General features: G+C 43.7%; 1 protein-coding gene across 3 annotated transcripts in view; it reads right to left on the bottom strand.

Annotated features, from left to right (window-relative positions):
* The window catches only part of sgcd (sarcoglycan, delta (dystrophin-associated glycoprotein)), a 182,246-nt gene that overhangs the window by 32,414 nt on the left and 124,914 nt on the right, over positions 1 to 24,918 (bottom strand). For all 3 annotated transcript variants that reach the window (XM_047805808.1, XM_047805809.1, XM_027163955.2), the window contains exons 3-5: positions 16,643 to 16,744; positions 14,347 to 14,434; positions 11,218 to 11,337 (exon numbers count right to left, since the gene is read on the bottom strand). In XM_047805808.1, the coding sequence (XP_047661764.1) occupies positions 11,218 to 11,337; positions 14,347 to 14,434; positions 16,643 to 16,744 (310 nt within the window). The remainder of the gene's footprint in view (positions 1 to 11,217; positions 11,338 to 14,346; positions 14,435 to 16,642; positions 16,745 to 24,918) is intronic.

Genomic DNA, 24,918 nt, shown 5'->3' on the forward strand with positions numbered 1-24,918 from the left:
TAACTAGCATGCTAAGCATGTTAAACTCTTTGTTAGCGCACCAGCCTCACTGATTTGATCGTTAACATATCTGTTTAGCTTGGATTAAATCAGCCAAGTGAAAAGAAAGCTCATCATACAAACAATTATCCATCTTGTCTAGCAGAGCTTTTGGATTAGAAAGTCGTCTGATGCGTTAGCATACGGTAAAAATGATTATGTTTATGAACACTTTACCTATCTGGAAAGGCAGTTATTTATTCATTCATTCAATCATTTCCTACCGCTTATCCGAACTTCTCGGGTCACGGGGAGCCTGTGCCTATCTCAGGCGTCAACGGGCATCGAGGCAGGATACACCCTGGACGGAGTGCCAACCCATCACAGGGCACACACACACTCTCATTCACTCACACACACACACTCACACACTACGGACAATTTCCCAGAGATGCCAATCAACCTACCATGCATGTCTTTGGACCGGGGGAGGAAGGTGTGAGGCGAACGTGCTAAACACTAAGCCACCGTGCCCCCCCCTGTAAAGACAGTGATGTTAGCGATTAAACTTCCTGCTAAGCCTTGCTTAATTAAAGCTTAAAATAATCTGTGTTACTGCTCTGGAACGCAGTCAGGTTCTGTTTTTCTCAGCTAAGATTTTTTTCTGTCTCCCGCGAGCAGAGATTCGGAGACCGGTACAGTTGCAGCTTCTCATCTGATGAAGCAATATTGATCTTGAAAAAGCTGCAAAACACCTTCTCCATCTGTGCCATGTTGAGGCATATGTACTGTACAAGAATGAGGAGAGGGAAGAAAACCCAACAACCGAGATTGAAGAAAGCGAGTGCCTGTGTGCACTATTGATTCAGTTACAGCAAAACCACAGACCAGAGATTACATTTTTATCTTTATTATAACTATAAAGTCTGTAAAAAAAACAAAGCTCAAAGCTGTCAATTTATCATTTAATTAAAAATTGCTTCTGTGTAAAATGACAGTGTTGGGATTTACTGAACTATGATATAAATAAATTCGCTTCGCTTTATTACGTATTACTGTTGATTTAGACTTTTGAAGACTCCATGAGAAGCAACTCGTCCGTCACGTGTGATTTTTATCCGATGTTCTTACATATAGCTTGTAACGTCGGGAGGGTTTTATTTTTTAACAGCTTCACCTCAGACTGATCTCATCTCGTTCCATTAGGCTCCGTGTACGTGGTACGATACGGCGTTAAACATTATTGTTGAATGTATCGATTGATGCTACTAGTTAGATATCATCTGGAAGGTAATAGTGAGGAGGAAAAGGACGGTTCCGGTCGAAGAGGCTTATTTTGAGTTTTTTTATCATTGTATTTAAAGCGATGCATTGTTCACAGGGAAGTTCTATTTAGACACAGGACATGAATCAGCTCTAAAAGTGCCTATAAAAGCCCTGCTGCCTTGTAATGCACACTGTGAAAACCATCAATAAACCCTCTGGTTGAATGCTTGGCTCAGGAACATGCAGTGCGGTCATGAAAAGGTGGAATTGCAGCCATTATTACTCTGTGCATAAACTATCATCAGAGAGGGGGCTTGAAGGAGGGGCGGTGGTCAAGGCCGCGGGTACGAATAGGATGTCAGCAGCCTGTCAGTGAACAGCAGGGAATTCTGATCCTACGAGAAAAATGGAATAAACAAGAAAGGAGTGAGATGTTGGAATTTGAGGTTCATGTTGAATGAAGCATGGTCTGATGATTTGCTAATCGCTAAAGCGTCAGAAGCTTGCTTGCTCATTAAACCACGCCTGTAGTATCAGGGATTTCTTTAGTGGAGTGTTCACTTTATAGAATCCCACTTAAATCACAAAAATCACGCTTTCTATTTCCAGTGTACACTCATTTTACACCACCACGGGAAAACAAATATATCAGTTACACAGCTACAGACAAAATAGGGAACAGAACGATAAGAACTCTTCCTCTTGGTTTGCAGGCATTTACATTACAATCTGTTGTATTAGTGCCCTCATCAGGACAGTCTACTAAAGACATTGATGGGGGATGTGGTAGCCTAGTGGCTAAGGTGTTGGGCTACCGATCAGAAGGTTGTGAGTCCGAGTCCTACGTCCACCAAGCTGCCACTGCTGGGCGCCTGAGCAAGGCCCTTATCCCTCAGTTGTATAAAAAATTAGATAAAAAAAAATGTAAGTCGCTCTGGATTAGGGCGACTGCTAAATTCTGTATACGTAAATGTACTTTTCTTTTCTTTTGTTTAGTTTATACTTATAATTATAACAATTCCGATGCCCGTTGGTCAAGCGGCGAAAATCTGCACTCTCATCGGCATGGCACGGGCTTGACTGCCCAGCAAGGGCACCGACCCAGCAACTGAGGGGTTAACTCAAAGTACATAAAACCTGTGAGAAATCTGAATATGTGGTGACTATGAACAGTAAGCAGGAGAATGAAAACCGATAAATGTCAACTCTCATCCACCTATCGTATGGAAGCTACCAACCGGAGAGTGCTGGCAGAGCTTCTGTGAGACCTAGCAAGCATAACATGTACAGTAGGAAGCGCAATCTGCCCCCATCTGCATTTATAAGCTTACGGATGCTTCTGATTCGCTGCCGTCCTTTTGCTTGACACAGATGGCTGTGTGCTGTATATACTGTATAGTTAGCAATGCTAGTTACACACTAAAGGGCATTATAGAGAACATTACCAAAGTAATAGCAGATGAGTGCGCTAAATTAGCAGACTAGAGAGCACGCTGGGCATGGCTAACCTTAAAATAGTCCTATCCCATTGATTATTAATAACTAATTATACAAATAACCTCAACAAAGTGTCAAATCGATGCTTCTGCAAAATGAACGCTTAAATACACCAGATAACGGAAACTCTGGTACCCTGGTTAAGTGTTTATTTGCCTTTGTAGGGATAAATCGAGTTTGTCGAGTCTTGCTGAATGAAGTTGTAAAGTGAGGAATGGAATAAATAAATTATGAACCTCAAGGTGCTTTTACCAAGACCTCAGGGAGGAACAGAGCATCCTTGCAATGGCCCTAAGTGCTGCTGGCATTACTCTACAAAATGCCCTGCCAAGAAAACAAAACTTTCCTGATGGATGTCAGAAGAAATGACAGGAAGGAAGGAACCTGTGGAGAACCGAGATTTCTGAGTTCGATTTATTTCCATCAAGAATGCAAACAAAATGATGTCGGTTATGTAACCAGCGCATAATGCATACATGGGAATGTGTCAGACATAATAACAGATTCATTATTTATTCAAACACACCATCAAGCCTCTTTATATGAGGGTTAGATTTAATTATATTTGCCCCTGTGCCAACTCAATCTACGTACACAATAGGGTGCTTAGGTTATTAGATGTTGCAATCAAATGTATGTTTACCTCATTTGGCCCAGCAGACACTTTTGCAAATCTGCACTGCAAACTTAATAACAAATTCATTTCCATCCACCGTATAGAGGACTGAAGTCTTATTACATAAGAAGGAACTCCGTAACTGAAGACAGCCATCAGATTAAGTTCATTTATTTCACTAATAGTATCAGAGTTGCAGATTTTACTCTTCTCACAGAGGGGCATCACTGGTTACGGTGTGTGTGTGTGTGTGTGTGTGTGTGTGTGTGTGTGTGTGTGTGTGTGTGTGTGTCCTTTCACAAAGCCCAACATTACAGTATCGGGTGGTTTTTGTGTTAATTTAGATGGGAATGGGAGGTCAGAGCTGAAGCTCACATCATAAACAAAGCCCATAATCATTTACATTAATGCATCCAGGATGTTTCTGCTACACATTGTGATGCATTTAATGCTTGTATTCATTTTATCAGCAGCAGGAGTTTCGGGTCATGGCGGCTGAACGAGGTAGAGGAGAAAAGCTGACTTCTTTATATTTTGAGGACTAGACATAACTAAGGTAGTGCAAACAAAAATACATCATAAAGTAGAACGGATTAATCAGAATTCCTTCAGGGGCCAGTGGAATTAGGTTGGCTTGTGTGGGATTGGTCGGAATTCCTTCAAATGAGGGGTAGGAGTATGTGGGATTGGTCAGAATTCCTTCAAGAGAATAAGTGAGCGTTTGGGATCGGTCTGAATAACTTCAAATAGGGGTGAGATCGGTCAGAATTCCTTCACGAGAGGGTGTGAGAATGTGAGATGCATCAGAATTCCATCAAGAGAGCATGGAATTGGTTGGAATTCCTTCAAGTAAGGGTGAAATTTGGTCATGATTTCTTTCAGACAGGATGAGTTTGTGTGAGAATTTCTACAAGAGAGGGTGGGATCATGTGGAATTGGGAGAAGGTGGGATTGAAATAAAAATTCCTTCAAGAGACGATAGGAATGTTCGATCGTCCAGATTCCTTTTAGAGAGGGTGGGATTGGTCGGAATTTCTCCCAAGAAACTATGAGATTGTTTGTGATTCATCAAAATGCACACAAAATGCACATTGGGGAAGTCGTGGTCTAATGGTTAGAGAGTCTGACTCCTAACCCTATGGTTGTGGGTTCGAGTCTGGAGCCGGCCATGACTGAGGTGCCCTTGAGCAAGGCACCGAACCCCCCCAACTGCTCCCCGGGCGCCGGAGCATAAATGGCTGCCCACTGCTCTGGGTGTGTGTTCACGGTGTGCGTGTGTGTGTGTGTGTGTTCACTGCTGTGTGTGTGTGCACTTTGGATGGGTTGAATGCAGAGAACGAATTCTGAGTATGGGTCACCGTACTTAGCCGTATGTCACGTCATGTCACGTCACTTCAAAATCCCTTCAAGAGAGGACAAGTTCGTGGGCGATTGGTCTAAATTCATTCTAGAAAAGGTCTGATTGGTCAGAATTTTCTTGAAGATAGTTCTAGAACAAATGCTAGTGTGAAGATGTTGAGTGATAGTGTACTATGAGCCACTTCATTGTGTGCATGAATAGTATTCTGTCTGTTAAAATCATCTGCCAAATGAATAAACGTGAGCACTTAGCAAACCGCCGTTCGGTCTGTGCGGCCAAGAAAAGCTCCATCCTTTGTATAAGAAAATGAATGAGTCCACGACAGCAGGACAGATTTCTAAAACATCTTTGGAACGTCTATAGTCCATCGGCTCTAGTATGCTAGCGTGAACGCGAGGTAATGGAGTGTGCATTAGAGAAAATGATCAGTGGAAAAAAAGAAAGAGTTGTAATCTGTTTAGAAGAAGTTTGGTACTAGCTCGGAGAGTAACGTACAATCAACTGCTACACAAAACAACCTTGAAGAGTCAAAGCTTTTTTATTTCCTAAAATAAACACCCGGAGAGACGAAAAATGCTCAGAACGTAGAGGATTTGAAACGAATGAACCTACATGCCTTCGCTTTCTGTCACATGAAATACGCTTTCTTAAGTCTTGCCAAATGGGATGAGAAAGGGAAGATGCTTTCCGGTGGCTGTGCTGATGAGTCACTTGTACCTGTGTCATTTATCATGCAAAGTGAAGGTGGTATTTATAAGTAATGTTGTGAAATACTAAGGAAAAAAAAATTCTGGTTTCTATTTGTCTGATCTTCAAATGTCAAGTTTAAGTGAATCTGTGTCATTCACTGTGTAGCATTTGGCAGACTTTATCCAGAGTAACTTACTTTTTAAGATCATTTCATGCAACTGAGAAATTGAGGGTTAAAAGCCTTGCTCAGGGGCCCAACAGTGGCAGCTTGGTGGTCCTCAGATTGAACTCACAACCTTCCAACCAGTAGTCAGTAGTCCAACACCTTACCCACTAGGCTACCACATCCCCAACCTGTGTCCATTGTAGCCTAAGACTTCTGTCCTTGGCCTACAGGAGAGGAACCTGCTGTGGTCTTCTGCTGTTGTTTTGAATACAGCTCAAGGTCCAACATGTTGCACATACCGCGATACTTTTCTTCTCATCGTGGTTGCAAAGAGTGATTATTTGAGTTACTATTGCCTTCCTGTCAGCTCTAACTAGTCTGGCCATTCATGTTAGATCTTTCTCATCAATTAGGAATTTCCACTTTCTACCTACAGAACTAGGGGTCACGGTGGCTTAGTGGTTAGCACGTTCGCCTCACACCACCAGGGTCAGGGGTTCGATTCCCACCTCCACCATGTGTGTGTGGAGGTTACATGTTCTCCCCGTGCCTCGGGGGTTTCCTCCGGGTACTCCGGTTTCCTCCCCCGGTCCAAAGACATGCATGGTAGGTTGATTGGCATCTCTGGAAAATTGTCAGTAGTGTGTGAGTGAATGAGAGTGTGTGTTTGCCCTGTGATAGGTTGGCACTCCGTCCAGGGTGTATCCTGCCTCGATGCCCGATGACACCTGAGATGAGAGGCACAGGCTCCCCGTGACCCGAGGTAGTTCGGATAAGCGGTAGAAAATGAGTGAGAACCTACAGAACTTTTTTTTTTCACCATTCTGTACAAGCTGTTGTGTGTGGATCTGTTTGGAAAACTCCCAGGAGATCATTAGTTTCTGAAATACTCAAATTACCCCATCTGCCACCACCAACCATGCCACAGGTTAAAGTCACTGAAGTCACCCCCCCAACACACACACACACACATTCTGATGTTTGATGCGAAGCTTCTGTCCTGTACAGTACCTGTATGATTGTATGAATTGCACTGCCGATGTGATTGGTTCATTGGATCCATGCAGGAATGTTCAGCTGGTCGGCTGTAAGCTTTAACATCTATATATTTAAACTGAATTCTGTCTCTCTTGTAAGTCACATTGAATACAAGCGTCTGCCAAACGAATAAATGTTGCATTTACATTTATTCACAGAGTAGAGGCTTTTATCCAAAGTGACTTACAAATGAGGCAGAATACGATCCAAAGATTTAGCTGAACCGAGGCCAAGAATGCATAAGAGCCAGACTGTTCTGGATCTGAGACTTGAACTGACATCTTTCTGGCCACTAGTGCAGACCTCAGATCCCAGACCACAACACTACATTAACTACCCACATGAACCACTCAACTTTACTCCTGGTTTGTCAGAAAGGACTTTGGAATTTGAAAAACTTTACAGCCTTCACTTAATTAATCAGTAAAGGTTAAATCTGTAAAAAACACTAGGGGTTGAACAGAAATAAAGGCAAAGTCATATTCATGCACTTTATACCTTTTCGAACCAGCTGTATCTATTAACCTTTTAATTAAAGTGATATAATATTAGTAATAATACCGTGCCGGCATGACTGCGGCTGCAGGAGAAACAAATCTCTAAGGAAAGACTCGCATATCGCACTTTGGCTTTTTTATCACCTTGCTTGTTAATGTCAGTTTTGCTGCCTTTTCCAGGTGAGAATCAAGAATATATAATGCACAGGTTTGAGTTCTACATATCGCTTCATTCCTTTAGTAAGCACTTTAACCTGGACAAGGTCATGGACTCAATGTCAGGGTCTCAGGGATATTGACTCAGGATCAGGGACCCAGGGTCCTTGACTCAGGTACTGCTTCATTCCTTCAGTAAGCATTTTAACTTGGACAAGGTCATGGACTCAATGTCATGGGCTCAGGGTCAGCGTCTCAGGGATATTGACTCAGGGTCAGGAACTCAGAGTCTCAGGGTTAGGGAGTCAGGGTCAGCGTCTCAGGGATATTGACTCAGGGTCAGGAACTCAGAGTCTCAGGGTTAGGGACTCAGGGTCAGGGTCTCAGGGATATTGACTCAGGGTTAGGGAGTCAGGGTCAGGGTCTCAGGGATATTGACTCAGGGTCAGGGACTCTGAGTCTCAGGGTTAGGGAGTCAGGGTCAGGGTCTCAGGGATATTGACTCAGGGTCAGGAACTCAGAGTCTCAGTTTTAGGGACTCAGGGTCAGGGTCTCAGGGATATTGACTCAGGGTTAGGGAGTCAGGGTCAGGGTCTCAGGGATATTGACTCAGGGTCAGGGACTCTGAGTCTCAGGGTTAGGGAGTCAGGGTCATGGTCTCAGGGATATTGACTCAGGGTCAGGGACTCAGGGTCCGGGAGTTGGGGTCTCAGGGTCAGGAACTCCGAGTCTCAGGGTTAGGGAGTCAGGGTCAGGGTCTCATGGATATTGATTCAGGGTCAGGACCTCAGAGTCTCAGGGTTAGGGACAAAATTTGCCTCATAATCTAACCCTGGACAATGGGGCACCAAGAAACCACCCTACCCCTGCCTGGTCCCTTTCCCTTTAATTTCAGATTTATTGACCTGCTAAATTTGATGAACTACCAACCCAACCTACCAGCCACCTGATCACAGAACAGATACCAAAATTCTGAGACACTTGAACACAGGCAAGAAATTCTGCTCATCCGCCCTCTTCTACTAGTTTTCTTTGATTCAATTGGCTAGTTTTCTTTGATTGACACGCCAAAGACGATTGACCAATTTACTCTTTTGCATTCTTGGAGATTTTAACTATCTCCCAGCAGCACTTTCTCAGGAGCACCACCCCACTGTTATTGTTGGGGTAAATGACTCAGGTATCTATTCTACAGTTACATCATTTCACTTCCTAATATTCGGAGCCAGTTATTTTAGCATTGACACGAATTTCATCTAACGATGTGGTAAGAAAATTTACGAACGCCAGCACGGTTGTTTCCTTCTTCATTTGTAGCTTGTAGTGAAATTGTATTCATAGCAGCATAAAAAAATAGCTATTACATTGGGGACAGATCGGTAGATCGGTAGATCGGTTAGCGCTCGGATCGGTAGATCGGTTAGCGCTCGGATCGGTAGATCGGTTAGCGCTCGGATCGGTAGATCGGTTAGCGCTCGGATCGGTAGATCGGTTAGCGCTCAGGGTGGCTTTGATGTTGAAACGATAACGATGAAGGCACGAAGCTATGCATTTTTGATTAGATTAGATTAGATTAGCCTTCTTTAACGTGTGTAATACATGATTCATTTGTAAAGGCAAACACTACACCTACACTACAACACTACACCTTACACCACAGTCCTCTCCGAAGCAGAATCACAATACGCCTGGAAACGCTCGTGATCTGTAACCTGCTGAATCGGTACAACGTTTAACCAGAGGTTACGACTGACACACGCTGCTTAAGTGTGTTTAAAATATTACAGAAAAAACCTTTTCAGGTTCTTTTATACACATTGCTTTAAGGACCTACAGACAGTTTTAGCCTTGAGATTAAACATTTTCTGCTTGGTTTTGCTCTCAGCATGAGCTGATGATGGAGTCACTACTCTGACATTAAAAATATATATTTTTTAAAAAGCTGTACAGGATGTTTGAGGAATTTCTTTTTTATATGAAGAGGATTTTACATTCTTTACAGTATAAATCTTTAAACAAGCTCTCTGCAGAATTCTCGATTCTGATTGGCTAAATAGCGATGATTGTGTAATTATATGCTAATGTGTAAATGGTCCACATAATCAATGCCTAACAATAAGTGGATTTAAAGGCGGGGTCTCCGATTTTTCAGAAATGCTTTAGAAAACCGAGTCGGGCCGAATAATAAACAAAAATCAAAACAAAAACAAAACAAACGTGTAGCCGATGAGCAGAAAGGGGCGGGGCTTGTCGATATGGGCGGAGAGAGTGTTCAGTGCGCGTGTGTGACGTTAGCAGAAAGCGGATTTAACATCGACATGGAGGATAAAAACAAAGAAAGAAAGAGAAGAAAGACTTACGATAAGGACAAGAAGTAGGACGTGTTAATATAGGATCAGCTTTCCAGCGCTGGAGAGAACTGAAGGAGCAGGAAGTTGGCCACATATTCACAGGTTGGAGTTTCCCGAGTCAATAACTCCTGAGCTAAACGCTGTTACTACACAAATAACACCTCTTTTCTATCGTAGTAATGTAGAGAGGCAGCTACAACCGCGTTTTGTGTAGTAACAGCGTTTAGCTCAGGAGTTATCGACTCGGGAAACTCCGACCTGTGAATATGTGGCCGACTTTACTTAAGACGCCGAGGCGCTTTTTTCCTTCTCGATAGGTGAGTAACGTTGGTTTTGCTTTGTTACACAGAACTAATATATGCCTTTGTCCTTTACATCATTATGCTTGTGTGGCATTTTTGCTTGTTTGTTTATCTACAATCGTATTGTTCTTCCCTTCAGCTATGATAAAGACACGTTTCTTTCTCTTAGTCGCCTGGGTTACGTATGTATGTGTGGGCGGAGCTATCGATACAGTGGTGGGACCCGTTTGGGTTAGGGGCGTGTTTGTTTTGGTGATTTCAAATGTCAACATTGGCTTTCAAACATCGGAGACCTCACCTTTAAATAAAAATTGTTGTTAAGAATAAATGTCAATGTTCAGCTTTGAATCCCTATAAATGTTTGGTATGGAATTAAACGGATAAATGGACGATTCCCTGGCAGCATGCAGTAAGCAGTATTATTGCTTACACATTTTTTCCTTTCTGTCTTTCAGAAAAATATAGATTCATAATTAATAGGAAACAGAGACATACTGTATCTATATCTGCAGTTTTACTGGAGATTTATAACTTTAGGTCTGGTGCAGTTTTGCTGTATCGGTAAATTCTCTAGAATCATTTAGTACTCTAATAAATCGTGTCGATTGTGTCACGAATCTGTTATTTAATACCACATGTCTGAGATAAATATAATATTAGGTCGAATCTCCAGTATATTAGATAACAGGAAATAATTTAGCAGAGTTATATTAACGCCTGACATTTGAATCCGCTCAGAATCGCCGAACCGCCCGTTCTACATGATCTCTAATCACCTGTGAAAAGATATTTAGTTGTTTTTTTTGTTTAGTCGAGCGCAAACACGGTGATCGATCCCAGACGAAGGCTCGTACGCTACACGATCTTTACCTGTAGACCAGCAGAACTGATCTATACATCCAGCTTTCAGGCAAATTTACCACATCTTCTGCTTCGCAAAGTGAACGGAGGTAAAGACGTGCGGTGCTTTGTAGCCCCGCCCCTTTTGCAATATGTTGTGAGTGTTGATTGTTCTTGAAGTGCACTTATTATTGTACGTGATTTGGGACCCAGTTATTGTGTAAAGGATCGCAGCAAATTTTTTGCTTGATTAGAAGTTCGTTTTTTTTTTATATCTCTCGGGTTTGGCACGAGAGTCAGGTCTACTTTAGCCACAGTACAAGTTAAACACACACTTTATTTTACTGAAATGACCACGCTGTGTGTAATAAGCTCAGGAGAGTCATGGCCTGAACTGTGTCTGTAAATTCAAATACAGGCTTCCTTATTAAATTGATAAATTTCATTTTATTCACTCACCCAGGACTCGTAATCTCTCAGCTCCCACCACGACCTCGTGGTCGTCGGCCGAGAAAAGTAGCTTTCCTGTGTTTGACTTCACCTCAAGCATCCTGCCCCGTGCGTGAACTCCGTGAGAACCTGACAAGGGATTAGAGAATTGACTACTTTTTAATTACACCTCAACATTAAATATTAAATTTCCCCATTGATTCCATAAATAATACAACAGATTACATACTACAGAGAGAGAGAGAGATAGAGAGAAAGACAGACTGTGTGAGTGTGTGTGTGTGCGAGAGTGTGTGTGTATGTTAAGAGTGTGTGGACGTGTCATTGTGCATATGTGTGTGAGAGTGAGAGAGAGAGAGAGAGAATGTGTGTGTGCGTGTGTGTGTGTGTGTGTGTGAGAGAGAGTGTGAGTGTGTGTGCATGCCAGAGAGTGTGTGTGTGTGTGTGTGTGTGTGTGAGAGAGAGAGAGAATGTGTGTGTGCGTGTGTGTGTGTGTGTGTGTGTGAGAGAGAGAGTGTGAGTGTGTGTGCATGCGAGAGAGAGTGTGTGTGTGTGTGTGTGTGTGTGTGTGTGTGTGAGAGAGAGAGAGAGAGAGAGAGAGAGAGAGAGAGAGAGAGAGAGAGAGATTGGGGGTGTTTGAATGTGTATGTGTGTGTGTGTGAGAGTGTGTGAGAGTGTGTGCGTGCGAGAGAGAGTGTGTGTGTGTGTGTGTGTGTGTGTGAGAGAGAGAGGGAGAGAGTGTAGATGTGTCAGAGAGTGTGTGTGTGTGTGAGAGAGAGAGAGAAAGAGAGAGAGAAAGAGAGATTGGGGGTGTTTGAATGTGTATGTGTGTGTGTGTGTGTGTGAGAGAGTGTGTGAGTGTGTGTGCGTGCGAGAGTGAGTGTGTGTGTGTGAGAGAGAGAGAGTGTAGATGTGTCAGAGAGTGTGTGTGTGTGTGCGTGTGTGAGAGAGAGAGAAAGAGAGAGAAAGAGAGAGATTGGGGGTGTTTGAATGTGTATGTGTGTGTGTGTGTGTGAGAGTGTGTGAGTGTGTGTGCGTGCGAGAGTGAGTGTGTGTGTGTGTGTGTGAGAGAGAGAGAGTGTAGATGTGTCAGAGTGTGTGTGCATGCGAGAGAGAGAGAGAAAGAGAGAGAGAGAGAGATTGGGGGTGTTTGAGTGTGTATGTGTGTGTATGTGAGAGAGAGAGAATGTGTGAGAGTGTGTAGATGTGTCAGAGTGTGTGTGTGTGTGCGTGTGCGAGAGAGAGAGAGCGAGAGAGTGGGGGTGTTTGAGTGTGTGTGTGTGTGTGTGTGAGAGCGAGTGTGTGTACAGTATGTGAGAGAGAGTGTGTTTCTGTACGTGTGTGTGTGTGTGTGTGTGTGTGTGTGTGTGTGTGTGTGTGTGTGTGTGTGCAGAATCTGTTTCATTTGTGCCAAAATTAAATGAAGTCAAATGTAATTAAATGAATGATCAGAATAATAACAGCAGGCAGCGCAGTTTGGGTTCAGTTTAAAGTCAAAACCTGCAGCATTTAAAGCAACTCTCAGTTTTTACTGAAGATTATTTTTGTTCCATAATAATTCGATGTTTCTCAGATAACCTTTTTATATATATGTCTATTTCTACACACATCTCTAAAATATATGGATATTTTCAGAACATTTCATTACTATATTATATCTTTTTGTCTCAGGATGATTTTGTGTCCTAATTGCCTCCTTATTTACTGTAATGTTTGGTTAAAAAGCCAAATTACAAAACCGCCTCTTTTTCCCTTGTTCACTTAGCGATCGCGTCGTTAGTGAGCAGCCCTGAGTGACTGACGTGACTGTAAAGTGTCACAGACTCGTTAAAGAGCTGAGGCTGGTTTCATATTCGAACTAAACTAATTAAATTTCTGTGTTTTAACGTGGCATTAAAACTGTAGTCGATTACTGAAAGCTAAATTGCTTTTTCTCATTAAAATACACTTTGTCCTAAAGAAGACATAAAAACACGGATCTCGGCCTGTCGCTGATGTCAGTAAACCTCGGGTTGTGGTGAAGACGTGAAGTCCCGCCTGAAATCAGAGCGACTCGGTGGCCGTCCAAGATGTCTTCCTTTATTAAGCAGTAAAAACACCATCTGTCTGACGCTCCTAACACGTCCTGCATGATTCCATTCTCACTCCTCTAACACCTCGAGCCTGATTCGTCTTCCGGAGGTCATTTATAGAATAAATATTTCGGTGATTAAAGGCAGGGTCTCCGATGTTTGAGAAATGCTTCAGAAAACCGGCTCGGGCCGAATAATAAACAGGAATCAAAACAAAAACAAAACAAACGTGTAGCCAATGAGCAGAAAGGGGCGGGGCTTGTCGATATGGGCGGAGAGAGTGTTCAGTGAGCGTGTGTGACATCAGCAGAAAGCGGTTTTAACATCGACATGGAGGATAAAAACAAAGAAAGAAAGAGAAGAAAGACTTACGATAAGGACGAGAAGTAGGACGTGTTAATATAGGATCAGCTTTCCAGCGCTGGAGAGAACTGAAGGAGCAGGAAGTTGGCCACATATTCACAGGTTGGAGTTTCCCGAGTCAATAACTCCTGAGCTAAACGCTGTTACTACACAAATAACACCTCTTTTCTATCGTAGTAATGTAGAGAGGCAGCTACAACCGCGTTTTGTGTAGTAACAGCGTTTAGCTCAGGAGTTATCGACTCGGGAAACTCCCACCTGTGAATATGTGGCCGACTTTACTTAAGACGCCGAGGCGCTTTTTTCCTTCTCGATAGGTGAGTAACGTTGGTTTTGCTTTGTTACACAGAACTAATATATGCCTTTGTCCTTTACATCATTATGCTTGTGTGGCATTTTTGCTTGTTTGTTTATCTACAATCGTATTGTTCTTCCCTTCAGCTATGATAAAGACACGTTTCTTTCCGTTAGTCGTCCGGGTTACGTATGTATGTGTGGGCGGAGCTATCGATACAGGGGTGGGACCTGTTTGGGTTAGGGGCGTGTTTGTTTTGGTGATTTCATATGTCAACATTGGCTTTCAAACAACGGAGACCGCACCTTTAAATGAACGGTACGGTACTATTTTCTCTCTGAAGTGAATCCAGCTGTCCCTCTGAGCATCAGCAGTGTTAGTTTGGTTAGTCCGTATACTGGAACTTACCAGCAACCAGCTGTGAGACCAGTTGGTTTTTCCCGTTCAGGATGTTGACCGAGATGTTTTTTGATGATTGCAGAAAAAGAGGGCTTCCCTGTGGAAAACGGAAGAAAGATATAACCTCTATTTATCCGGTATAACAAACATTTGATTATACAGTTGTTGTTTTATTATTATTATTATTATTATTATTATTATTATTATTATTATTATTATTATTTTAATATTTATCCTTATAGTTTTATTAGCGGTTCTTTATATTTATTCTCCCTTGCTTTATATTACTGTGCACCAGTATACCAGTTCCTTGTCGATCTAAAACTCACAGTAACTTGGCAATAAAACGTTTTCTAAAAACGTTAATAAACAAACAAACAAACAACTAAATGGTTTTTCTTTTCTTTTTTTCCAAGATTGTCATGTCCTAAAAGACAGCAAAAGACACAGCAATAAATAAATTCCAAAAAAATGTATATAATAAATATGTAAATAAACATTACAAAAAAAATCTGAATCTAAATAAACAAACCAATAAAAAAATGTTTTTAACAAACTCCATCAATTCTGTAAATTTAAAATTTTTTACATGTTGCTCGTAATATTGACTTTTTAAGATACAGGCTGACGAGTAAGTCATCGATCAATCATCAATATCAATCAATATCCTGATCCCCGGACCATTATTTAAAAGTACGATAATCCAATTACTTCCAATTACTTTTAATTACTTCCAAAATTATTTCCAATAAAATAATAATGTGGAATAATATTTCTATTTAATATGGTGAAACAGAAGGTCTAAGTCATGGCCTTAGCACGAGTGTATTAGATAAGGGGAATTTTAAAGCAGAGGCTCCTCGATGTTCCTCAGTGTGCAGCTCGACATCTCTGACTGAAATCAGCAGGCACTCGGCGTAGCCAGATAATTCTCCTGCGATGGTGAAACTCTCGCTCATCCAAATATCAAAGCCTTTTTTTTTCTAAAACATGACCCTGTGTTTCTATGATGGTGGCTGGGCTCGTGTTGTGCTCAGGGCGAGATGTTTGCAGAAATCCGTGCAGCACAAGCATGCATATGTGATATCTTCACCCCGACTTCACCCTAACTTTCATTCACAAGCCATCGAAGCTGGATAGAATTTTCACATGCGATAATGAAGAGCAGTAAAGTTTCAAAAACTCAGTTTAAGCAAATTCTATTAAATTCCATTCTAACTGACTGACTCTGATATGAACGTACGCTTTACGCTGGGAGCGAGTCAGAGCACCTCGAGATGATGGATAATGCACGTTATCAGATTCATGTCAGATTCATCCAAGAAACATGGAGTCATACCACATACCACAAAGGATCTATAACACTAAGGGGAAAAATGGATGCTGCAGACATAAATTCAATGACATGCAGTTCAATCAGTTAAAAAAATACAGAAAACTATTTTAAATATTCATTCATTCATTTTCTACCACTTAATAATAATAATAATAATAATAATAATAATAATAATAATAATAATAATATTATTATTATTATTATTATTATTATTATTTTTATTATTCATCTTCTACCGCTTATCTGAACTTCTCGTTCGGGGTCACGGGGAGTCTGTGCCTATCTCAGGCGTCATCGGGCATCGAGGCAGGATACACCCTGGACGGAGTGCCAACCCATCACAGGGCACACACACACACTCTCATTTACTCTCACACACACACACACTACGGACAATTTTCCAGAGATGCCAATCAACCTACCATGCATGTCTTTGGACCGGGGGAGGAAACCGGAGTACCCGGAGGAAACCCCGAGGCACAGGGAGAACATGCAAACTCCACACACACAAGGTGGAGACGGGAATCGAACCCCCAACCCTGGAGGTGTGAGGCAAACGTGCTAACCACTAAACCACCGTGCCCCCCATTATTATTATTATTATTATTATTATTATTATTATTATTATTATTATTATTATTATTATTATTTGCTAACAGTGAGGCTCCTCCCTCTTACTGAAAAACTTTGATATATTTATCATTCATAAACACATCGTTTCGAACCGTCTCGCAGCGTTATCTACATAGAGACAAAACTCCAAAAGTAATGGCACCCGTTTCACCTCACGGTCTTTCAGTTATAGAACCGTTTTAATAGAAAAGCTTCATCTCTCTCCAAGGGGTCTACAGAGAACAGATCTTTTGGGGGAGAAAGATTTTAGTATCCAAGAACAGAACCCCAGGGTTCTATAGAGAACCTCAAGGAAGCTCTTTATTTATGAGTGTATCTGGTGTTCATGGTACTCACCGATCTGGACTGGATTTCTTTGGCATACAGAGGCCGGAGGAACTCGGAGTCACCTTCTAGTTTCAGACCTCGCTCGGTGATTCTCAAGTGACCCATACCATCCTAAAGAGAGAGCGAGAGAGAGAGAGAGAGAGAGAGAGAGAGAGAGAGAGAGAGAGAGAGATGTAGTGGTGGTTAGTGGTGTGTTGGTTCATCTGATCACCTGAAATAGATGAATATAAAGTGACAGTAATTTCACTGAACTACTGACTGACTTCGAGTGAATGAATGGCGTGCTTACTCATCATCACAGGAAAAAAAAAGAAAATTGTCAAGAGTTTTCATCATCCCAATGACAGCAGGTGGCGTAATTAAATTGCATTCACAAACACACAGCTCAGCTATCCATCACCGCCTTACGTGCTGATGTGAAAAGGATCTGGTGTAATCTCTTCAGAAATCCTCCTTCATTACTCTTCGTTATTCATTAATAAGACACGTTAACGTGCGGCACGGCCGCGTTTACTACGATCCTCTGATCTGAAACTGAACGAGTCTCTTTTATATTGTATGAGCAACATGAGCCTGCTCTTTTATTTCACTATGAGTGTTGATGGACACTTCAGGAACAACACGCCTAATGGATATCAAGACCTCCGAGTCCCTCAGGACTCTGACTGATTAATATGTCCATGCCAATCTTGTAGAGTACACACACACTTAGACACACACACACACACACACTTACACACACACACACACACACACAAACAAGACATTTCAAAAAAATGTCCTTCATCACCTGTCCGAACAAACTGCTTCGGTCTTCTTTTTTAGTAATAAATTAAATATTTATTTGCTGGGGGCACGGTAGCTTAGTGGTTAGCATGTTCGCCTCACACCTCCAGGGTCGGGGGTTCGATTCCCGCCTCCGCCTCGTGTGTGTGGAGTTTGCATGTTCTCCCCGTGCCTCGGGGGTTTCCTCCGGGTACTCCGGTTTCCTCCCCCGGTCCAAAGACATGCATGGTAGGTTGATTGGCATCTCTGGAAAATTGTCCGTAGTGTGTGTGTGTGTGTGTGTGTGTGTGTGTGTGTGTGCCCTGTGATGGGTTGGCACTCCGTCCAGGGTGTATCCTGCCTCGATGCCTGATGACGCCTGAGATAGGCACACAAGGCGGAGGCGGGAATCGAACCCCCAACCCTGGAGGTGTGTGGCGAACGTGCTAACCACTAAGCTACCGTGCCCCCCGTCATGAATGATAAAATTAAAAAGGAGAATATTTTAATAGATTCCAAACATATATATTTCAGTTATAGTATCATATCAGGGTCCATATCATCAAAGCCAAGAGACAAGACATTTTGAAAGGCCGATTTTGAATCCAGTGTCACTTTAATGCTACACACACTTCTTATTCGGTTCCTACGAAGCCAAAAGTCTCTGAAGCAGAGCTAATCTTTTGCCACGGCATGTTCCTTCTTGCCCGTCTGCCCACCTTCATCATCAGATTTCACATGGCATTCAAATCCAAGTCCTCTGTTTCTCAGTGTGTTGTGATTGTGATGTGCTGCCCTGTGACCAGCCGAGCAGATTCTCTGACAGACGGCTCATAATTGGCACGAAGATTCGCCCTGGCGCTGATCTACTCTCAGAAACTACTGCATCACTGAAAGTGGGACAAAAAGAGCCTCAGTCTGATTTTCCATGCTCTGGTATTTGGCATGGGAAACGTGATAGTTCAAGTGTGTGTGTGTGTGTGTGTGTGTGTGTGTGAGACAGTGAGAGGGAAAGAAACCAAGAGAGATAGGTAAGAGAAAGAGAGAAGAGAGAGAGAGAGAGAGAGAGAGAGAGAGAGAGAGAGAGAGAGAGAGAGAGAGAGAGAGACTTGCATGTCCTGCTTCACTGCAAGCAGCTGACAAGAACTTAAGGGTTTGGAAGCGAACCTGCAGCCACTCGAGTTTGTGTTTGTGTGTGTGTGTGTGTGTGTGTGTGTGTGTGTGTATGTTTGCGATAGAGAAAGAAACACAGACTCAGATGATGTGACAGTAATGTGAATCCTCTCCACTTCTTCTTCATACAAAACCGGAGAGAATGCAGAGGAGAAAAGTCAAGAAGAGTGATGAATTATTCACGATAGACACCAGTGGGCTGACGGAACGGCCTGGAAATTCTCAGGTGGTGCATGCGTATGTGTACGTGTGTGTGTGTGTGTGTGCGTGTGTGTGTGTGTATACGTGTGTGTGGGTGTACGCGACGTTGCCATGACAGACTAAACTCCGTTAGGAATCGGACACCACGTAACGGTTTCCGCAGAATAAAAGAGTAAATTGATTTCCACTCAGCACACCACAACACCTCGGTCACAACGCAGGGAGATTGATATTTATTGCATAGTGGAGTGTGTGTGTGTGTGTGTGTGTGTGTGTGTGTGTGTGTGTGTGTTGTGTGTGTGTGTTGTGAAGGTGAACGAGGAGAAAGAGGAGGTCTAGCAAAGAGATGCTTTCTTTTTATTCACAGATGCAGCTTTGATGGTGGTGAACAGGGAGAAAGCTACAGAGACACGTGTCTGACACAAACCTGCACCATTCCGAGTGCCACTTAGGAATAGCGGAATAGCGGTGCCGGAAAAAACGAGTACTTTTGTCCGTATGACCGCATCAGTCAGAAGAACTACACACACTTCGTACACTTTGAGCTTCGATTCTCAAGTGCACAGCGACTGAAAGAATAAAGGACGTACAGTATGCGGGATTCCAGTCAGGACGCCGGAGTGTATTATTCCGGCGTTATCTCCGGTGTGTACGTGCTGTATTATAAACACTACACTTGTACAGAGATGTTGGAGCTGTAAACATAAAGATATGATATGATATGATATGATATGAAGTGCCAGATTCCGTGTCCGGGGATTGGGTCGGCGAGGCCCCCGCCTTCGACTGCCACCCAATCCAAATTGCACCGGCCCCTTACGGATTCTCCTGCAGGTGGTGGGCCAACAGGAGATCGGCCCCACGTCGCTCCTCCACATCGAGAGGTGTCAGCTGAGGTGGCTCGGGCATCAGTTTCGATGCCTCCTGGACGCCTCCCTGGAGAGGTGTTCCGGGCATGTCCAACCGGGAGGAGGCCCCGGGGAAGACCTAGGACACGCTGGAGGGACTATGTCTCTCGGCTGGCCTGGGAACGCCTCGGTATTCCCCTCGGAAGAGCTGGAGGAAGTGTCTGGGGAGAGGGAAGTCTGGGCGTCCCTGCTTAGACTGTTGCCCCCCGTGACCCGGCCCCGGATAAGCGGTAGAAGATGGATGGATGGATGGATGATATGAAGTTATGAAATTTTTAATGTAGGTTTATGTCTTCGGTTCCATTTTAAAAGATACATAAATCTTGACTGGGGTTCATGTCAGGAGACTCGCAAATCCATGAGATGTCCTTCACTGCCACGTTCGTGTATCCTTCCATCCGGTGTCATGTGATGCCTCGGCACACACACTCACAGCAGTGAACACACACCCAGAGCAGTGGGCAGCCATTTTTGCTGCGGCACCCGGGGAGCGGTTGGGGGGGTTCTGTGCCTTGCTCAAGGGCACCTCAGTCGGGGCCGGCCCGAGACTCGACCCCACAACCTTAGGATTACGAGTCACACTCTCTAACCATTAGAGCACGAGTGTTTGGAGAGAAGCAGAAATGTATCACGATGCTCCCACCACCGCGTTTCTTGGCAAATCTGTTGAGTCTGAACCTGAGCATGAGGTCTGCTATAAGAAAGGAGATCATCGTGGTGAAGTTCTTCAGGTCCATCAGGAACGTATAACGTCTTAGCTATGTCTCTGTAGCGGTTAAATAATTAAAATATTTATAGCGGTTAAAGTGGCAGCCTGGCTGTGCTGGGCCTTGAACCCCTAGTGAATACTTATTTCTCCTCACTTGTCATCGAGCTGCGAGCACTTTGGAGAGAAACGTCCTCTGATTCTCTGACAGGAAAACGTCAGCGATACTGTAGATGTTTAAATCCCGTCAGAGCGAGTCGTGTCCTCATCCTCATCCTGCTGTACAGATTCACACAGGGACACGAGGGAGACCCAGAATAGATCATCTCTCAAATAGTTACTCAATGTCAGCATGGCCTGGCTGAAGAACATCTCAACAATCCTCTCTCTCTCTCTCTCTCTCTCTCTCTCTCTCTCTCTCTCTCTCTCTCTCTCTCTCCAGGGATTCATCATTTACCAAATCAGCCTTAGTCATACTTTTTTCTGTTCCATAGAGTGCCTTGCGTTATCAGCTTCACCTTGCGGAGATCTGAGATTGTATTTATTACCGAATTATATTAGAAGATGCATAAAAATGGTGTCCCAGCGTTGTGGAGCAAAATGACCTGACAATCTGTACTGAAGTCTAATGTCTAAGGCACAGGAACATAAAGCCGAGCTCACGGAGCTTAGTTTTCACAGGAAATGACATCATCAGAGAGAAAAAAGCGGTAAATCATTTGATATGAAATCCAGAAAATGGGTAAACCTCCTCATTTACACACCTAGAGTGGACCTTCTCATTTACACACCTAGTGTGGACCTTCTCATTTACACACCTAGTGTGGACCTTCTCATTTACACACCTAGTGTGGACCTTCTCATTTACGCACCTAGTGTGGACCTTCTCATTTACACACCTAGTGTGGACCTTCTCATTTACGCACCTAGTGTGGACCTTCTCATTTACACACCTAGTGTGGACCTTCTCATTTACACACCTAGTGTGGACCTTCTCATTTACACACCTAGTGTGGACCTTCTCATTTACACACCTAGTGTGGACCTTCTCATTTAAACACCTAGTGTGGACCTTCTCATTTACACACCTAGTGTGGACCTCCTCATTTACACACCTAGTGTGGACCTTCTCATTTACGCACCTAGTGTGGACCTTCTCATTTACGCACCTAGTGTGGACCTTCTCATTTACACACCTAGTGTGGACCTTCTCATTTACACACCTAGTGTGGACCTCCTCATTTACACACCTAGTGTGGACCTTCTCATTTACGCACCTAGTGTGGACCTTCTCATTTAAACACCTAGTGAGGACCCCAGGATGTGTTGGGGGTTCGATTCCCACCTCCGCCTTGTGTGTGTGGAGTTTGCATGTTCTCCCCGTGCCTCGGGGGTTTCCTCCAGGTACTCCGGTTTCCTCCCCCGGTCCAAAGACATGCATGGTAGGTTGATTGGCATCTCTGGAAAATTGTCTGTAGTGTGTGAGTGTGTGTGTGAGTGAGAGTGTGTGTGTGTGTGTGTGTGTGTGTGTGCCCTGCCTTGATGCCCGATGACGCCCGAGAAGTTCGGATAAAGCGGTAGAAAATTAATGAATGAATAACTGCATTAATAAAGTGATGAAGCTGATAATTGTTTGTAAACCGCTGCTTGATGAATAAAGATCTCCAGGTGAGGCTCAGATCTTCCTCACAGAGCAACTGATGATGTTTCCAGCAAGATGAAATCACAGCATTCAAATTTAGGCGCGATTACAAAATTAATTAGCGCTGCAACGTTGCAAAATCCCCCTGACTGCAATCTATGGTAAAGGAAGGAGGGGACCGTTAGCGCTAAGGCAAAGGCACGGCTCAGCCATTAGCGCTAAGGCAAAGGCACGGCTCAGCGTTTGACTCCGACGCTCGGAGAAGGTCTGAGCGAGAACGAATCCTCTAAACTGTTATTACAACGTGATATTCCATTTCACGTCCTCTACTCGCCGTGTGATCGTGTGATCCGATTCCTCTGATTGTTCTATTGAATAGAAATCACGCGGCATCGCAGCAGAAACCCGAAAGCAGGCATCAGTAAGATTTCACAGCATTTCATCTAACAATCTGAAGATAATTGCTTTAAAAACACAATCACAGAATCTGTGCGCACCGGTTCCACGTGTCCCGCTGTGAAGTAAAAAGCCTTCTCGATGGAGACGAGCAAAGTCTCGACCCCTCAGAAGGAAATAAACAAGGCTGACAGAATACGGGATGCCGATTTCACCTGAGCCTGCTGCAGGCGATAGCCAGCATGCTAGCTGTGTCGACACGCTCCGATAGCGATCGCTGGAATTGCCTTTTGTGCAGCTCGACACTTCATCTCCGGATCGCTCCCCGACGTCGCTGCTAGACGATCCGTCATAGCGATCTCGCGTTGCTTACACGTACGTCCAGAGGGGAGGAGGAGGAGGAGGAGGAGGAGGAGGAGGAGAGACGTTTCTAGAATTACAGTTTGATTTTCGTCTGATTTCATGATTTTCTAAAAAAAAAAAACGTCCACAGATTCGATGTCTGATGACATCATCACAGCAAACGCTCCGTCTTCTGTTCACGCGTGTGGAACTTACGGCTCTTATAGAAGGTCATCACAGTTTGTTGGTCATTTTAAATCAGTTTAAGAGATGAAAACTGTGCTTGTGATTTCACCAAGATGAGACGCTGAAGATGACGTTTTTATCCGTCTTCTCTTCCGGCACATGACCTGAGCTCAGTGTCTAGCAAACAGACTGAAAGCTTCCTCGATGTACTATAAAGCTCGACGTACCTGAATCCTGACCATCAGAGTCGTGCTCCTGCACGTTCCTGCTGAACACCTCACTCCAGATTTATCCCTCTCACTTTTTTCTATTGTTTCCCTTCCGTGAAGTGTTTGCACTAGATGTTGGAGTGTACAGTATCTGTGTGGGTTTGTGTTCATTCAGCTACAAGATCATCAGTGAGATCAGACTCTGATGTCGGGATGTTGACGAGACTCCAGTTCCAGTTCATCCCAAAGGTGTTCAGTGGGGTTGAGTCAGATTCAGGGCTCTGTGCAGGACACTCGACGTTCTTCAATGTTCTCCGACCTTCATCTTCGCACCATGTCTTCACTCTGTCCTTTTACACCAGACATACTTTAGTGAGTATGTTCACTTATTTGGTTTGAGGAGATGAGAGAACATTTATAAAACCCTCATCATCTAGCAGTTGAATCAGAGGCTACGTGTTAAAAGCTTGTATGAATGCATCGTAATACACAGTGATGCATCGTAAATGTGCTGGATGTGCGTTCCACAGCTTTGGTCCCTGGACAGCAAATGACCGGCCTCCAAACTTTTTATATTTGTACTTGGGGGTGACCAGAGAGGTACAGTACAGGCCAAAAGTTTGGACAGACCCCCTTTACAACAGGACAATGGCCCCAAACCTACCTCCAGGCTGTGTAAGGGCTATTTGACCATGAAGGAGAGTGATGGGGTGCTGCACCAGATGACCCGGCCTCCACAGTCACCGGACCTGAACCCGATCGAGACGGTTTGGGGTGAGCTGGATCGCAGAGTGAAGGCAAAAGGGCCAACAAGTGCTAAGCATCTCTGGGAACTCCTTCAAGACTGTCGGAAGACCATTTCAGGTGACGACCTCTTGAAGCTCATCGAGAGAATGCCGAGAGTGTGCAAAGCAGTAATCAGAGCAAAAGGTGGTTACTATGAAGAACCTAGAATATGACATATTTTCAGTCGTCTCACACTTTTTGTTATGTACGTATATAATTCCATGATATGATATGATGCCTTCAGTGTGAATCTACAATGTTCATAGTCATGAAAATAAAAAAACTCTTTGAATGAGAAGGGGTGTCCAAACTTTTAGTCTGTACTGTACGTCCAGAGGAGCGGAGAGATCTGGCTGGTTGGTAGACCTTTATTAATTCGGCGAGGTACAGTAGGCCGAGGCCAGACCATTGATGGCCTTGAACACAAACAGCAGGACCTTATACTCCACCCTAAACCGCACCAGAAGCCAGTGAAGCGAGAGGAGGACAGGGGTGATGTGTGAGCGTTTGGAGGTGTTGGAGAGAAGACATGCTGCCGCGTTTTGTATCAAGGATACAATTAGTGTGGACCTTCTCATTTAAACACCTAGTGTGGACCTTCTCGTTTAAACACCTAGTGTGGACCTTCTCGTTTAAACACCTAGTGTGGACCTTCTCGTTTAAACACCTAGTGTGGACCTTCTCGTTTACGCACCTAGTGCGGACCTTCTCGTTTACGCACCTAGTGCGGACCTCCTCGTTTACACACCTAATGTGGACCTTCTCATTTAAACACCTAGTGTGGACCTTCTCATTTAAACACCTAGTGTGGACCTTCTCATTTAAATACCTAGTGTGGACCTTCTCATTTACACACCTAGTGTGGACCTTCTCATTTAAACACCTAGTGTGGACCTTCTCATTTACACACCTAGTGTGGACCTTCTCATTTACACACCTAGTGTGGACCTTCTCGTTTAAACACCTAGTGT

The sequence above is a fragment of the Tachysurus fulvidraco genome, chromosome 21 (assembly GCF_022655615.1).
Source record: "Tachysurus fulvidraco isolate hzauxx_2018 chromosome 21, HZAU_PFXX_2.0, whole genome shotgun sequence".
NCBI lineage: Eukaryota > Metazoa > Chordata > Actinopteri > Siluriformes > Bagridae > Tachysurus > Tachysurus fulvidraco.